Source organism: Myotis myotis, unplaced genomic scaffold (genome assembly GCF_014108235.1).
Source record: "Myotis myotis isolate mMyoMyo1 unplaced genomic scaffold, mMyoMyo1.p scaffold_m19_p_1, whole genome shotgun sequence".
Lineage (NCBI taxonomy): Eukaryota > Metazoa > Chordata > Mammalia > Chiroptera > Vespertilionidae > Myotis > Myotis myotis.
In genome coordinates, this window is record NW_023416313.1 from 62673992 (window position 1) to 62691865 (window position 17874).

The 17874-nt window shown below is 40.2% G+C and overlaps 1 protein-coding gene across 1 annotated transcript in view; it reads left to right on the forward strand.

Moving 5' to 3' along the window:
* The first annotated feature begins 1185 nt into the window (after positions 1-1185).
* The window catches only part of GRID2 (glutamate ionotropic receptor delta type subunit 2), a 1375820-nt gene continuing 1359131 nt past the window's right edge, over positions 1186-17874 (forward strand). The window contains exon 1 of the mRNA XM_036339775.1: positions 1186-1443. Within this exon, the coding sequence (XP_036195668.1) occupies positions 1356-1443 (88 nt within the window). The 5' untranslated portion in view covers positions 1186-1355. The remainder of the gene's footprint in view (positions 1444-17874) is intronic.

Consider the following 17874-nt stretch of genomic DNA (forward strand, 5'->3'; position numbering starts at 1 on the left):
ACTTTATAATTGAAATCTCATTAAAAGCTTTCTAGGTCTCAGCTCCCTTAGTGACCAGGTGTCCCTAATTTGTTTTTAAACTAATGTGACTAATTCCAGGCAATGACTAGAAAAAGTCTGATACCTGTTGGAGAATAGCAATAGCAAGGTTATAGAAGTGGGGTGGCTTTTTAGGTTGCCTTTAACCTTGTTTTTTTCTTTTCTTCTTCTTCTTTTTTTTTTTTTTTAAAGGCTTCAACGTCTTTTCTCTCCGAGTCCTGCCCTTTTTTCAGTCCCGGCTGAAGATTCCAAGGGAAATGAGAGCACTATTTTGTTTCTGCCTTGTATTGCAGATAGGGGGAGGAGGTGGTTATTAGAGAGAAGCTCTTCCTCTCTCGGTTTCCCCCTCTCTCCGCCTGACAGCACCGCTCTCTCGCAGGCTCGCTGGTTCTCTAGGTGATCCATTTCCAGGCAACGTGGGGCTGCTGCCGAAGCTGCCCAGCTCGCTCTTCCCTCGCTCTCCGCATCCCGCCAGGCGAACCGCTCCGAAAGCATCCTGCAGCCGCGGCGGCTTCCCTCCGCCCGCCCGCCCGCCCGCCCTGCCCGGCTGCGCGCGCCCAGCGCAACTCCCCCGCCAACCGCGCCCGAGCGATCCTGCCTCCCGGGCCCGCCTCGCCGAGCTCCGCTCCCCGCCTCGCGCTGGAAACGGATTTTCTCTGCATTACTATCTGCATTACCTTGAAGTTCACTTTTTCTACCCCTCTTGGAGAGGCTCCCCCCCGCAACCCCCGAACCCCCCATCCCTGCTTGGAACCTGGCAGCTCCGCTCGGAATCTCCTAATCTCTCCTTCCCATTTAGATTTTATTTTGGCAACGAAGACAAGTGATTCTCTGCGGGGCCGTTCGGGCCGGAGGGGGGCTGTGCTTTTTGGTCGGGGAGGGGGAGGGGGAGGGGGACATCCGGCGTGAGGGGGGTGGGTCTGTTGGAAGTTGCTGCGGAGCCGGGACGCCAGACCCGGGCCCGGGCGCAGCGATGGGCAAGGTCTGAGCTCCAGCCTCTCCCCCTGCCCCAGTGCAGCCGGGGCTGGATACATTTTTTTTTTTTTTTTAAAGCCAAACTGCAAACAACTCTGGCGATGCCAACATTCCCTTCCAAGTGACACGGCTCTGCGAAGGAGGATTCCTCAGGCTGAGCTCTTCCTCTTATTCGCCCTGCCATCCTCGGCGAGTCAAGGCTTCGCTCTGGCAGGAGGAATTTCGGGGGGAAGAGAAAAAGCTGTGCTCAACTCCATCGTGACCTCAAACTCTCTGGACTGTGCGTGTTGAAATCATCTGGAAAGAAGAGCCGCCGTCCAAGAAAGCCAGCAGCGGAGGAGATGGAAGTTTTCCCCTTGGTCTTGGTGTTGTCCGTGTGGTGGTCTCGAACCTGGGACGCCGGGAATGCGGATTCGATCATCCACATCGGTAAGCGAGGGCAGGTGCTGCCCGCGGCTACTTTTGACCGCGTCGGGTCGCCCGTGTTTCCCCCGGGCGGCCCCCTCTGCGCCCTGCGTGGGGCTGCTCGGCGGCGCCTGCGGTTCGCCGCCGCGTCCACGCACCCTGCCCTCCACTTGCTCAGTCCCCGGCCGGGTGTGCGTGATGCGCGCCCGCGGCGGGTGCTGGTGGCTGGCGGTGCATCGCGGAGTGCGGGCTGCACGCGCGGGGGTCTCGAGTTCGCCCCGGGGTGCGTGTGTGCCGGGGCGTGCGGGGTTTTCAGCGCACAGGGAAGGGAAGTTGAATGGGCTGACTCAGTTTCCCATATTCTCCCCCGGAGACACACTGGCTCTATTTTTTTAAAGATGATCTTGGAGGGCACCGAAGAGGTAGCATCTGTGAGGCGAAGCGAACTGGGGTGGGAGGCGGGGGGCGCTCCCTTCGGCTCGAACAGGTGGTTTTGCAACGTGAGCCGCTGCCTTCGCCGCAGCGCCTCGCGCCGGGGACGGGCTGCTGGAGGCGCCCGCAGCCTCCCGGTCCCCTCCGCGTCCTCCTGGCTTTGCGGTGCTCGCGCAGAGGGGCCGCCACCGCGGCGGGAGGGGCCGGGGGCGGTGGAGCGGGGACCCGGAGCCACGCGCCTCGCTGGCGATCTCCGGGCCTGGCGCGCGGTGAGACCGGCCCCGCGGCGCTCGGGGAGCAGAGGCGCGCCGGGCACCTCCGTGGGCCGCCTCGCCGACACCTGCCTCGCCTCGCCGGCTGCTCTCAGTTACCGCGCAAGGCCTAGAGCGGGGGCGCTCGGGCGACGCGGGGCGGCGGGACTCCGGGAGAAGGACCCGAGCCGCGGGGGAGATGCTCGCGGCCCCACCTATTGGCGACCGGACTGGCCCGGGCGGACCGGGGCGGGCGGGGGCTCCGCGTCATTATCATGCACGGCGCTCGCGGCGCCAGGCTCCAACTCTTCTCACTTGCTAATCCGCGAGAGCTGAGCGGAGACGAGCCCGTGCAGCCTTTTCGGCGTTAATGCAATTTCCTTTTCGGAAATTCGCATCTGCGGGTCAGCGAGATTCCCTGATCGGGCTGAAGAGAGGCCCCTCTTGGGGCATATTTCTGGGCACAGGACTTTTATCTGTCCACACGGCGTGATGTTCTGCAAATTGAGGAGACAGATGGGTCGCAGCATCTCCCCTTTCAGTCCCCCTGCCCCTCCCCCGCGCAACACACACACTCTCGCGCTCCTCCCTCCACCTCCTTCTCTCTCTCCCTCTCTCCCTCCTTTTCTCTCCCGCTCCCTCCCTCTCTCTCGCTCCTGTAAGCCTAACCTGCTGCAGGTGGCGGTTGTGCCTGCCCACGCCAGGGTCTTCCATCATGTGCGTGCCCAACAGGCCAGCCCCTCAGCTCCGGGGGGCTCCCTCTCTCTGGGTCTCAGACATTGTCTTTGTAAACATGTCTGCCATTCTCTATTATTTATATCAATAGAACCATATGTCTCTGTGCAAGGAGTAATGAGGTCAGAATTCAGAAAACCTTGCACTTAGGCATTAAGTAAATGAAACACTAGATAGCTTGCCTGTTAGATCACCTTTTGCTTGGGGGCTAACAGAGCCTGTGGGTTCTGAACTTTTCAGGGAGAAATTATGGTCTTCTGGAGGGGTTCAGTAATGTTCTGATGGAGTTCAGAAATGAACTGGGCTCCTCTTAAATAAATGACTTACATTTATGTCCAGTGTAAATGACTGCAACAAGAATGTAGATATATGTTGTACTTTTGCATTCAATTTTATGATTAGGGGTTTCTGCCTTATGCTCTTTATCGCTCAGGAGGGAAGGCTTGGGGATACATGCTTATTTTATTGCTTACGCCGTGGTCTACACAATAAATACACTATTTGCAAACACCTACAGCTCTTGCTATCCTTTACCAGATGAATACTATTTTGAAATGCAGTCTGGGCTATTTGTTTCAAAATAGAACACAACTGTTGTATTTTTTTTCTTCCTTTCCATTCTGTTGTCTGTCAGTGTGACATGGCTTACTTATTTATAACTAGACCAAAAAAGTAACTGTGTACAAATTACAGATTTCTTTAGAAAGCTGGTTGTTTGCATGAACTGTGCAGGTCCTACTAAAAGAAATCGTTACTTCTTAGACAATTAATTTGACTTGAATGCAATTAGTACATTAGACAAGAGGATTAGCTTCTTTTATAGACTACCTAATAATGCCACGAAGCTAGCAAATTGATGATTGTTTCAAATGCTCCATATCTTTTATGATATAGTGAAAATGTTACCTCCTAAATTTAAAAAAAATGACAGAAGTAAGACTAATTTGTGTACACTTCAGAGGTTAAAATTGTCTCCCCCTTCCCCCCCTGCCTCAGGCTGACGATAATAAATTCAAAACTAAATGCCCATATATTAAAATTTTAAAGCACCTGTTACTATTCATTGGATCAGTTTACTTGCTTGGTTGGCTAGGAAAAGAGAATTATGTTTAAGAGGTGACTGCTTTCATATGATATTCAATCTGAGAAATATGCTTTGATATTTAATCTGAGAAATATGCATATGGTAAATATATTATTTCAGGACTAAAGGGATGAAAGCGATGAAACAGGAGGGAAAGAATGTTTCAACTTGAGAGATATAAGGAGATGTGCAGAAATGAAAGGTTTCCACAGCCTCATGTGATGTGTTTAAGCAGAAAGTAGCTGTAATGTGTAGTTCAGACAAGATGGCAAGATAAAAGACACTGCTGCAATAGGTTCCTTTTGTTTGCCAATATTGTCACCATCCTGTATGTACTTATTGAACACCTTTTACACATACTTCAGTGTGGGGCATATAGATTTAGTGTAAGACATCACCTTGGTCTCAGCGAGTTTATACTTTTAGTTTTCTTTTTAATTCAATTGAATGTATTGGTTAATAAAATTCTATAGGTTTCAGGTGTACAATTCTATAATACATCATCTGTATATTGTATTGTGTGTTCATCATCCTAAGTTAAGTCTCCTTCCATCACCATTTAGCCCTTTTTTACTCTATCTCCCCTCACCCCCCTTTTTTTCTGGTAACTACTGTTGTCTGTGTTTTTAACTTTTTTTTTTTTTTTTGCTTAATCCCTTTACCTTTTTCACCCATCCCTCAAACCCCTTCCTCTCTGACTCTGTACCTATGAGTCTGTTTCTTTTTTGTTTGTTAATGTTGTTCATTAGATTCCACATATAAGTGAGATCATATGCTACTTGTCTTTTTCAAGACTAATTTGTGTGCACTTCAGAGGTTAATATATTCCACTTAGCATAATACTCTCCAGATCCATCCATGCTGTTGCAAAAGGTAAGATTTCCTTCTTTTTGATGGCCTAGTAGTATTCCATTATAAAAGGTTCTTTAAATATTGAATCCTTTTGGTATTGAACCAAAATATATGTATGAAAACTCTCTCCATTCTTCTTTCTTTCTCTTTGTTTTCTACTATTCATGCAGGTAGATTAATATAGTCAGTTACATATTTTAAACTCTAACATGTTGTATTAAACACATTAATTCACTACAATGATGAGGTATATTCTAACGGTTAAGTTAATGATTGAAATGGAAATGTATTTATTGCCGTCAAAATGCATAATATAATTACTTTGTGTTTCTGTTAAAACATTTTTTAAAAATTGATAATTATATACTGTTTAACATCTGAATATTCTAGATACACAGACACAGTATGTAGAAATGAATCACCTCCATTGTGATCTTCTTCATCCCCCTCCCCAAAGAAAGGTCTTTTGACACATTAAAAACTATGCGATTTTGAAATTATGCTTCTACTTTAAGGCTGTGCATTGACTGAGTAATTTCATCAGACCCACATTACTTGATTGCTTAGAAGTTTCCTAATGATCTGCATGCTGTAGGAAGAACCAGAACGTCGTGAGTGGAATGGCAATGATACTGTGTTTTATGAGGCTATTCAGAAGTCGCTCTGATTTATGTCGCTAGAAAGCTCCAAAGTCTTTGAGATTAGCCACGCCGAGTGCTATTTTCTTCATACATCAGTCGTCCCACACTCTTGACTCCCTTAACACAACAGGAGTTTAGAGCCCTGCTTTAATTAAGCAGGGATTAGGTGGCATTTCCAGCCAACTGCACAGTTTGTGCTTTGCTTCATAATCTAATATGGAGGATCTCATGCTTTAACGGCTTAATGTATGCTCATGTCTTTATCTGGGTCTTGTGCTCGCAGAACTGGTCGAAATGAGCTATCCTCAGTTATATACCTCTGCAAGGAAACACTGACACTGAGTACTTACTCATTTATTACAAAAGTGACTGGCATGCTTCTGTTGTTGGCAGTCATGGTAAAATACCTTATGCCAGCAGGAACTAGGAACCAAGCATTTACTCATGCTTTTCTCATAAGCCATTGATGCTTTATCCTCCAAGACCATAATCATCAACGATGACATTTGAGAAGCCTTACACAGTTCAGAGTATTTTCATCATGGGAGAGTGCAAATTAAAGTACAAAATTGGTGGTTGAGTAAAATGTGTCAATGCATTATAAAACACAAATAGAGGGTAGATTTAACCCATCAGCTTTTATTCTGTTGCTATTGAGGACTGTTCTATCAAATACAGAATGTAAAAGCATTTCCACTGTGATTTGCATTGTTTAATGATAGCCCCCAGATCATCAAGGACTCTTCCCACTGTAAAAGATATCTCAATGATTTAAACTGTCCTCTTATTATTTATAAGAGTTCATTGCTCTTTGAATTATGGGTAATACATAGTATAACCTTAGAATGTATTAAGAAGTAGTTTCTGAATTTAAAATAAGTTTATACTTTACCTTTATTCTGTGTCATTAAAATAGTTATTTGAGCACAGTTTAGATGTGCATTAACTTAGACAATGTTATTATTCAATGCTATCAACTATGACATGACTAATAAGTCAGTACACTAAGGACCTTTGCTTTCTACTCCAAATGTACGTTCAGTAAATACCTCCTATAAATTTCAATTAAAATATGAATAAAAATCAAGGTGATTAACTTTCAACTTATCCAACCGTAACAACCAGTTGAAATTCTTAAAAGTAATTGAAGATGTGTTACATTTAATTCTAATCTCTAAAGCTAAATTTATCATACTGTAATTTTATCTCAAAGGAATATTGTAATTTCAAAACCACACTTTTTCATGCAGAATTTTTTACTTGCACATATTCTTTTAGTTTAAAAAAGTCCAGTATTTGGCATTGCTAGTGAATCCTCATGATATTTCAGATTATAGGCTGCATATTGGTGAGTTGGAATACTTAGATTTTTACTACAAATACATTTATTAGAAAATACATTTATGGCCTACAAAGATAGCTTTGCCATTAGGTGTCACTGCATTCTGAGCTGTTCCTTTGTTGTCCTATTTGAAAATCACATGAAATATATATTAAATCCTCAGGGGAAAAATGCCATTTAATGAGGTTTGTGATGCTGTAAAGTACAGGTGGTTTTTATTTTCAAACCTGAAGAGGAAATATCATATCCTGTCTCTTATTCTTGTCAGAATTTAATTTTAGGATTTATCAACACCCTCTATTCTGTAGATAGATGAGCTTCCTAGACCTAGTGATGTAAATTTTCACAAATTTGAAAATAACAAAATTTTCAACAACAAAATATATTCTTAAACTAATACTCCTTCTCTGTTGAAAAGTCTAAGACACTAAGAAGTTTGTAAAAATGCATAACGATGCTGGTGTAAACAGACATTAGTGAGTGAGTTTGTTAAGCAATTTCTTCACTGCAGTGGTTCTGCTTTCCTATGGAACATTTGGAGTTCAGAACTGATTGATGTTTGTAACATGAATCCCATACACACGGAGCTATGAATAAACATATGTGAACACAAATACAGATATATGTAAAAATACTGTCATTATTGAATTTTGTCAATGATCATATATGTCTTCAGATAATTTTGGACTGATAGTTATTGTTTCATGTATTGTATCAATCGCCACACATGTACCACAACCATCTGGTTTGTATGGTAATATACAACCAATGTCTGTTATCACTTATTAATTTTTTTGTTTATTGAATTTCTCTAAAGAGGCAAAATTTTTCTTCTAGTACATCCCATTATAAGAGGATGAAACTTAGTCAACTTTAATCTGATAAATTAGTTTTAACATCAACAAAAATCACATGCAATAATAGGTTAAATGAAGGAACAGTTAGTCATATTATGTTAGACTTTGCCCTGTGCCAATATTAATTAATAAACTGTTGGGATAATGTGTTATTGAAAGCTCAGAACAAAATCAACTGATCAGATGGATAGCTAAAGGATAAGAAAAAAATACTAAAATAATATATTTGAGGAATAAATAAAATACTATATTTCAGGAATTTGTAGAAGAGATACAGTTGTGTGGTTCATATAACTGTCTTAATAGCTAGGTGTAGAGTGAATTAAAACACAACTATATTAGGGGAAATAGGTGGAGAATAAAACCTTAATCACACAAATTAAGGACCCCTTAAATCAGCGGTTCTCAACGTGTGGGTCACGACCCTTTTGGGGGGTCAAACGACCCTTTCACCGGGGTTGCCTAAGACCATCAGAAAACACATATATAATTACACATTGTTTTTTTGTGATTAATCACTATGCTTTAATTATGTTCAATTTGTAACAATGAAATTGGGGGTCACCACAACATGAGGAACTGTATTAAAGGGTTGCAGCATTAGGAAGGTTGAGAACCACTGCCTTAAATGAAGATTTTTAGGGTATGAACAAGAATTATGTGCCGGGGTCCAACCCCAGCAGGTCCAGGGGTCCCCAAAGGTGTGGACGGAGTCGGCGAAGAAGGAATGACACAGAGACAGCATTCAGTTGATCAGCAGCCTAGCCAGGATCTCCAGCCAGGATCTCCAGCCAAGTTCTGGTCTGGATCTCCAGAGAGGTTCTGCTTAGGATCTCCAGCCAGGTTCTGTGTCCATGTTCTCTTGCTAGGTTCTCCAGCCAGGTTCTGTCCAGGTTCTCCAGCCAGGTTCAGTCACCAGGTTCTAGTCAGGTTCTCTTGCCAATTTCTGTAGTCAGGTTCAGTCCAGGATCTTTTGCCATGTTCTCTCGCTAGGTTCTGTCTCTAGGTTCTGAGGCCAGTTTCTGTCCAGGAACTTTTGCCATGTTCTCTCCAGCGAAGTTCTTCTGTCTCTAGAGAACGTTCTGTGTAGGTTCTGTGCCTAGGTTCTGTCTCTCTTCCTTCTGTCTTCTTACATCTGTATTTATACCAGTTGATTCCAATCCTATCAATCTCTATTACAAAGGTTATGGCGTTTCTTATCTCCATTCCAGGGAGTAAAGATTATGTAGCTTAAGCATGAGTGTTCGTAGTTAAAGTGATTAATTACCCATCTGGCACTTAGTTAAGAGGTTTTATTCCCTCCCTAACTTCAGGGGAAAATCCCTACCTGGGGAAACAACCTTTCTCAGAGACCTTGGTTAAAACACATAGTGCCAAGAAGGTGAGCAAACATATTAAGAACAGTATGCCATATACACCAGGTCCCTTGAAACAGCAAGGATGGACCGGCTCCCGGCAATTATGCATAACATTTATTCATCAGATATTCTAGATAAGTACAAGTAGTGTGGATTGAGAGAGGTGGATTTTTTTTTTTTTTTTTTTTTTTTTAGATTTTGTTTCTCTTGTGTCTAGCATTAATACTAATGTGTTATATTCAGTGCTACTCTTACAGTACAGTGAAATACTTATTAAGGCTGATTGGAGAAATTAGTAGTCTTATGCTCCAACCACCACAGACCACTGTAATGTTTGGCATTTACAAACTGGATGCACACCAGGAATATCCACATATGTTTGGTATCACTAGAATGTAAAAGAAACATTCAATATTTTGTCAAAGATCTTCCAAGTTTTGGATTCCTTCCTGAGGTGTTCTTTCACCTTATTGTTGCTTACCTAGTGGTTATTCATGTGCAGCTGAGGCTGGGTTGACCTCTTGAAATCTTCCCCAGGTGAATAGAGGGAAACTCAGAGGCAAGTACAAGAAGCTAAGCACCTGCCTGTGTGTGTTAGAAATTTTAAATCACTCTGAGTCAAGTTTCTTATTTGAAAATATTTTATTCATGAAAAAGATCAAGTAATTAATTTTATTAAAATAATTTTTATACTTCTTTCACTCCCTAATAATTCAAATAACTTCTAGAAATAATCATATGTCATTGCTCTGAGCACATAAATAAGGTGTTTGCTTCATTATTAAAGTCATAATTCCAGATGTTAATGTTCCTGAAACTGCGGGTAAGGTAAGCACTACTGCCAACATGTACTAAGTGTGCTAATTGGGAGCAGGTTTTTTCATTCAACAAACACTTATTCTGAATCTCTTCTCTGTGAAGTACTGCTTTTAGGCCCTGGAATGTTGAACAAATAACCTCTCTTCTTTTAGTTTACGGAGTTTACATTCTCATCGGGCGGGCAAAGGAGAAATAAGAAAACAATAATGTTATAATTTCAGGTAATGATAAATCTATGAAGAAAAATGAGGGACTGGCAGGTGAATGAAGTTGCTGTTTTGAATAGGGTGATCTGGTAATGAAACGTGGGGTATGGGGTGCAGACTTTTCTTCCCGTGGGTTCTTGTCCTCCTGAAGTTTGAAGAATAAACTCATAGACAAAAAGGCTTATTTAATAAAAAATTTAGAATTTTATTGGAAACAGATACAAACTCCATCTGGGCAGGAGTGTCCCCAAAGGGGACTCCATGGGGAGCCCCACACAGTGGGAAAAGCCTGTTCTCTCTCTCTAATGGGAAAATAAAAAAAAATCCCCTCCCTCTTGTCCCTTTGTCTCCAGTTTATATATGCTGCAGTTCTTTGTTTGAATCCGACCTTTTTTTTTTATTGGTTCCTTTGCTTAATTTGGGACGACCACCCCCGCTTTCCTCATTGGTTATTCTGATACATGGTATTAATTTCAAAGCTCAAAGTCCACATGGTGTCCCCCACTTTCTCTCCCCTTATCTTGCTGATTGAAATCACTTTTGATTATCTTATAGTTTTCTACCAGTTGTGCTGTCAGGGAAAGCCTTATCTTATAGCTCTCCCAGCTACGCAGGTCCGGGCTACTTTTGGTCTAACTTATGGTCACTTTAATTGCTCAGGTCAGAGATACCCCTGTCTGTCCATGGTTTATGGCTGTTTTAATTGCTCAGACCAGAAATGTTTCCATCAGCCTGTGGTATATCTCTATCCTCTGTACAAGTAAGATAGGCACCCTGGTGTCTTCAAGTCTCCATCTATGTGTTCCTCTCCCATGGACCCTCCTTATCTCTAAGACTCCCTAAACCTACCTATTTTGTCCCTAAAACTCATTTCAGTAAGACCTCTCTCAAGATATGGCCATTGGAGCAGAGACATAACTCAAAGAAAGGAAATCAGTCATGTGGTTATCTGATGAATAGGATTTCAGGAAAAAGGCATAACAGAGGCAATGGCCCTGAGACAAGACACTCAGGAACACCTTGGAAGTCACTGTGGCTATAGCGTAATGAGTAAAGCAGGTAGGAGAAGGAAATGAGGTCTGAGAGGCAACTAGGGAAGGTCCTGTAGGGACTATGGTAGTTATGGTAAGGTATTTAAGTTGTCCGGGTATATAGGCTTATTAAATAAGCCTTTTTGTCTACGAGTTTATTCTTCAAACTTCATGAGGACAAGAACCCACGGGAAGAAAAGTCTGCACCCCATACCCCACGTTTCATAGTTTGTATTTTAGAAAGGTAACCTTCTCTGCTTGGGCGGACTGGGTGGAGAAGACATACTGTATGAATTTTAGCTTGACAATAGTGAATTGGACTAGTTTGTAGCTTAACTGAGTAGTTGTCAGATTGTAGATATCTTCTGAAGGTAGAAGAAAGAGGATTTTTCTGAATGATGATTCAGCTGGGAGAAATCCAGAGGAAGTAAAGAGGGTTCTAAGGTATTTTACCTGAACTAAATGGGTGAAATGTGTTACTATTAACTAAAATTGGAAACGTGGGCAATGGGCAAGCTTCAGATAGACATCAAAATTTGAATTTGTTAAATTGGATATTCCTATTACACATCAAATGTGAGAATTTAAGTTGGCATTTGATTCTGTGAGTCTGGAATTTATGGATTCAAGCTGTATATTTGGAATTCATCATTATAGACATAGTCTTTAAAGAAACGGGGGAGGTAGCCTATTTAGGGAATAACTGTGTAGAGAGAACTCCAGGACTATGCTATGGGACAGTCCAAAATGTAGAGGGAGAAGATCCAGGAAAAGAGCAAATTGAATGACCTGTGAGTTAGAAAGAAAAGCAGAGGGTGTGTTGTTCTGGAAACTAAGTGAGTAAAGTATCAAGAAGCAGCAAATGAGACACCTGTTAAATTCTGTGAATGAAAATTGAGACTTGACTACTGCATTTGAAAATGTTGAGGACCAAGGTAACTCTGATAAAAAGTGGTTTCCGTGGATTAGAACAGACAAAATACTGATTGGGGAGGATTCAAATATACAATGGGACATGAGGAACTCTATAAGGTTTGCAATAAGGGAAAACAAAGGAGTGGGGGATGGGATTTGAGGTAAAGGGAGGATTTTGAAAGTGTGGAATCTTGGAGGGAAGGATGGGAAGGGTGGGTGGGTGGGAGATAATCAACCAAAGAACTTGTATGCATATGTGCATAACTGACACAGACAATAGGTGATGAAGGCCTGGGGCTGGGGTCAGGGGCAGGCTGGAGGGGGTCAGTGGGGTAAAAAAAGGGGACATATCTAATACTTTCAACAATAAAGGTTAAAAAAAATAATATATATATATTTTTTAAAAAGGTGAGTGCTGGAATATATATGATAATTTTTAAAAAGTTCAATCATAAGAATTTTTCAAAAATAGGATTTAAAACAAAGTATTTCTCTTTATGTAAACATATTTGATTCCTTAGTTTGGACAGCAAGTGATTGGATAGCACTGTTGTTTGTCTTTGTAACCTTGGATCAAGTGATACAGGCCGATGCCAGTAGAATTAACCAGAGAAAGCTTAGATGTCCTTTCTGAAACAGACTCTATTAGTTGTTCTGCATTTTGCTTTATTTCATTTCCCAGATTAGCACTCAGACTTAGATAAAAATGTCTTACCTGAAATTACAAGTGGATTATACTTTAAAGAGTATTGATATGCCATTACAAATAGAGTCAATATGTTATTTAATGTACTAATTTTAAGAACTTACAGTATTCCTATGTAGCAGCATTAAAATAGCATAAAATCCTCTTGTAGCAATAAATAGACACATTTGAATTGATTATAGGTTTCACTGCTAGTATGCATTTGATTTACTAAAAAATCACTTTGGAACAATTTTTTTTTTTAAAAAGCAATAGTTATTTCACAAGGCAATGCATATCATTGCCACATAGAAATTAAATAGATGAAAGAAATTCATAAGATATTAATTTTCAGCGACACATTTAAATATTTCCTTTTATGGAACTTTCACTTCTATTTGTGCTATACCATAGCTGTCAGATCTTTAGTCATAGGTGAAAATGAGGAAAGGAAAATGTTCTAAATTTTCTAATCTAAGAATTCAGCCTCCTAAAAATGAATCTTAATTATTTCATTGGTCTATTAGTAACACATAAGTTATGTATATTACATTGATTTTGACACTAAAATAGGATTTGTATTGAAATAAGAATGCTAGATGTCAGTGAATTATATTTGTGTGTGTGTGTGTGTGTGTGTGTGTGTGTGAGAGAGAGAGAGAGAGAGAGAGAGAGAGAGAGAGAGAGAGAGATATTTCCAGTGTTTTCTCCTCTAAGAAAACATTTTGTCTTATGGGAACAATGTAATATGAATGTCACATGGTTGTTTCTGCTTGGTTACATTTATTAATTGATGTGTAAACATGGACTACATGAACAGTGAGGGGATAGGAGTCCTGTGGTTTGGGCATAATGATGAGTGATAAAAAAGCAAACTGTGTTATGGCTGGAACATAAGAACATAGTTAATGAGATACATAATATTAAAAAATATTTCAAATTTACTGTTTCATAACTTTCTAGGTGGTGATATGTAATCATTTGAAAGAAATGCTAAGCGTAGTTAAATCCAAATTTAAATTAGAATGGGCACCTGAAATTGGTGAAGTGCTTAGTTTACTTAACCTAGACATCATTGAAATGACACACCACACTGGCAGCTCATTTTAGATTGGCTGATTACCTTAAAAACCAAAGAACAGGTAATCTATTAGAAGTTAAAGCAGGATGAGAGAGTCAGTTCTAGTGCTCTGTTGCATGCAGTTTAGGGTGAATTAAAATCTAGAAGAGGGATTCTTCCTTCTGATAGTCTCCACAATCTGACAACAGACAACACTGCGCTAGTGCTATAGTGGCAATTACTGTCTTGCTCTTCATTGTTGGATCTTTTCTGTTCTTTGCAGATTCTATGAATGGTGACAACAGGAAACTAGTGAATTTTCTTTTTAGAAATACAGCAATTCTCAGCAAAACTGAAAGGAGGCATGGACTTTATGAAAATCATAAATGTCTTCTTAATAAAACTGTTAAAAAATTTAACATGTCATTAGCATGGGCTCATGCACAGATTTGAGAGGGATTACTCTTCTGTCCTTTGGTGGTGCAGTCAAGTTGGATTTGGGACATTTTTGATAGTTCATTATATTTAAGATAAGAAATCATAATCTATATCCTCATACTCATTTGCAAAAATATAGTTTTAAGATAGATGAAAACCATGACATGTAATTTTTTTAAAAAAAAAATCAACAAATGCTTATTGAGTGCCTATTATGTTGAATACAAAAGTACACACATAATACATGTTTTCCATTCTTTAGATGTTTTTAGGCATATCTGCCTCCTGAGTTCATACTGTTTTATCAGAAGCTGAAGGTAGAGCAATTCAGGACTCACAGTTGAAAGGCTATGGTTTATTACGACAAAGGGGATTATGATAATTCGATAAATGCCGCCTTTATGATGCCCTTAAGGTGCCATAAAGCAAAAATATATTTCAGAAAAAATGATGTGATAAGATGATCACTTACAGAAGGTCTTCATTTACAGTAGAAATCTCTTTATTCAAGTTTCTGATGGTTAATCATTCACCTTGTACCTATAGGGCACAAAAACAATACAGTCATGCCATAGACCTAAGAGAAAGTCTCTACTATTTGCCTCTTTTCATCTTTTTTATTTTCTATAGGTGCCAGTAGTTATGCTATAAGGCCCTGTAAAGGAGGTGGCTTTGAGATCCAGTTATCCTGTAATTAATAGAAGTAATGAGACCATTTCTAAATTTATTACCACATATCACCTCATCCCTCTAAGCATGGTTTCTTGGGTATAGAGAAAATGCATTTGTTTTTATTTTTTCTTCCTCTTTTGAAGTTAATAGTATGCTACTATTTCATATTACTAATCTGTACTTTCTTCTAGATGTGTAGAACATCAGTGAAAATGACAGTTTTTTACTGTAGCAAACACAGAAAATTATCTCACAGAACAAGTAACATTAGTTTCCTTTCCAAGTGGAATAAGTGCTATTGGGAAAACATATTAATACCAAGTTTTAATTATGTAGGTATAATTGTGAATAAGACAAGCATTGAAAATTGTAATTGTTCAAAGACTAACTGGTCAGTACTTTCATATTTCTCCATAAGAGTTCAGTTAATAAACAGCAAAAATGGGTGTTCTTATTCTTCCTTTTTATTTTTCTTATTCACCCTTCAGTGACAATGCTAATCAGCAATGAAATGGCTGAAAGCAAGGAATAGGGCACAAAGGGTTTTCAATAATCCATAAACCGGAAATTCAGCCTCTGAATGCTTATATAAACAGGTTTGCTGAGAAGATATACTTTTAATTTCTCAAAATATTGTTTAGATTCTGAAGATAAAATTTCCTCTTGGCTGCTGAACCTATAAGAGGATTGAAGCTTCCAGGTCACAAAGAGGGATAATACTGTGAAAGACACAGGCAGGGACAGAAGGAAGAATATTATTTTGGGAAAAGAATGTCCTTCAAGGTTACTGCTGCTGACAGCTAGGACCCCCATGATTAGCTGTTTCTGTGTGCCATGGTGATGTTTACAAGAAAATATATAGATTCCGGCTGTACTTTTAAAACACATTAGGTAATTATGTATACACTGTGCTGGTTTGACATTCCCATCAGTATACATTATTTAATGAGCATCTACATTGTTTAATCCCAGCTGATGCTATATTGTAGACCATCAGGAAGAAATTGAATATTTCACTTTTAGAAAGAAACTGTGACACACACGACAAAAATAAACACAAAAGTATGGTTAGTGATTAGGTTGGGGTTCATTTGAAGAGAAGTGAGAAGGGGAAATGATGTGATCTAGGAGAGCTGCATGGTGTCAATATTACTGATTGTGTCTTATGTCCTAAGCTGAGTGGTGGTTCCACAAGTGTTGATTTCATAAATACATCTGAAACTTCATAATTGAATTGTAAGTAATGATACTAATATGTGTACCCGTTGCCTCTCCTTACAGTAAAATCCCTTGGTACCTTTCAGTTCCACTTTGGTTAGGGATGGAGGTTTGCCTTTATAGACCCCATCCACCACATAGGATGGCCCAGTCCCCAACATTTCTTGGAGGGGAGGAGAGTGTTTATAATATGCCAGGATTATTCAATGGCAAGTGAGAGAACAATCCAGAATTCTGTGTCCAAGCATGATGCTCTGTGATGGATTCGTCAAGCAAGCTGCTCTCTCTGCTCTTCAGAACCTTGTTCTGGAACCTTTGTTTCTCCTGTAGCAAGGGCAGGGAGTGCCTTTAGGTGCTGAAGTGAGAGAGGAGAGAGGAGGGAACGTGCAGAGAGAACCATCGGATCAATACCATCAGAGGAAGTTCGGAATAATCCATGTTTTTAATATTTCATAATACAAATATAAAAAAGATAACGCGTTACACTTTTGTAATTCATAGTTTGCTAGTATTGCTTCTATAGCACCCTTGGGTTCTAAGAAAGTATGAACAATTCTTCTATAAAGTATCCTTGAGGAGTTAATTACTTTCTTGACCTTGCATTGATGTTACTATGTGCTTATAGTAATTAATAATAAAGCTAATCCAAACAACTGATATTGTGATCATTTAATACGGTATCTTTTACTTCAACTCTAAACTAAGATATTCTATTCTGCAGTGATGAGCAAAGAGCTCCTTGCAGCTGATGGACCTTAATGCTGTGGCCCTTGATTGACTTTCCAGTGGAATAGTTAATTTTAATCCATATAAATCAGAAGGAACGAGGAGAAAAGCTTCCACAAAACAACCTCAGAGGCAGAGAAGAGCCTACTTTTTCCAGCCTTATTGAGATCTAGCTGTCATATAACACTGTGGGACTTTAAGGTCTACAGCATTGTGATTTGATATATTTACATATTACAAAATTATTACCACGGTAGCACTAACACCTCCATCCCATCGCATAACAATTACATTGTTTTGTGGCGAGGACATGTAAGATCTATACTCTTAGCAACTTTCAAGTATATAATACCATATTATTAACTAGAATCACCATATCATATACTAGATTACTAGAACCTTTCTTATAACTGAAAGTTTCTACCTTTTGATTAATCTCTCCAATTCCTCCACCACCCCCAACCCCTAGTAACTATTCTACCCTCTGTTTCTCTGAGGTAAGCTTTTTTTTAGATTCCACATATGAGTGGTATCATAGAATATTTCCCTTCTCTGTCTTATCTGGCTTATTTCACTTAGCACACTGCCCTCAAGGTTCATCCAAGCTATCACAAAGGGCAGAATCTCCTTGTTTCTCGTGGCTGAATAATGGAATATTCTTTATGCATTCATCCTTTGATAGACAGTTTGTTTGTTTGTTTTTATTTTTTATTTTGGCTGTTGTGGATAATGCTGCAGTGAACATGGAGGCGCAGATATCTCTTTGAGTTCCTGATTCCAAGTCCCAGATTTATACCCAGAAGTGGAATTACTGGATCATACTATAGTTCTATTTTAATCCTTTGAGAACCTTCCATACTGTTTTTCATTGTGATTGCACAATTTACATTTCCACCAACAGTGCACAAGTTCACTACACTCTCCCCAGCACTTATCTATTGTCTTTTTTTATATTCTTACCTGAGGATATGTTTTTTCTTTTTATAAATTGATTTTAGTGAGTGGGAGGGAGGGAGGGAGGGTTGGAGGGAGGGAGGGAGGGAGGGAGGGAGAGAGAGAGAGAGAGAGAGAAGGAGGGAGAGGGGGAGAGAGAAACATCCATAGGTTGTCTCCTGTATGAGACCTCACTGGGG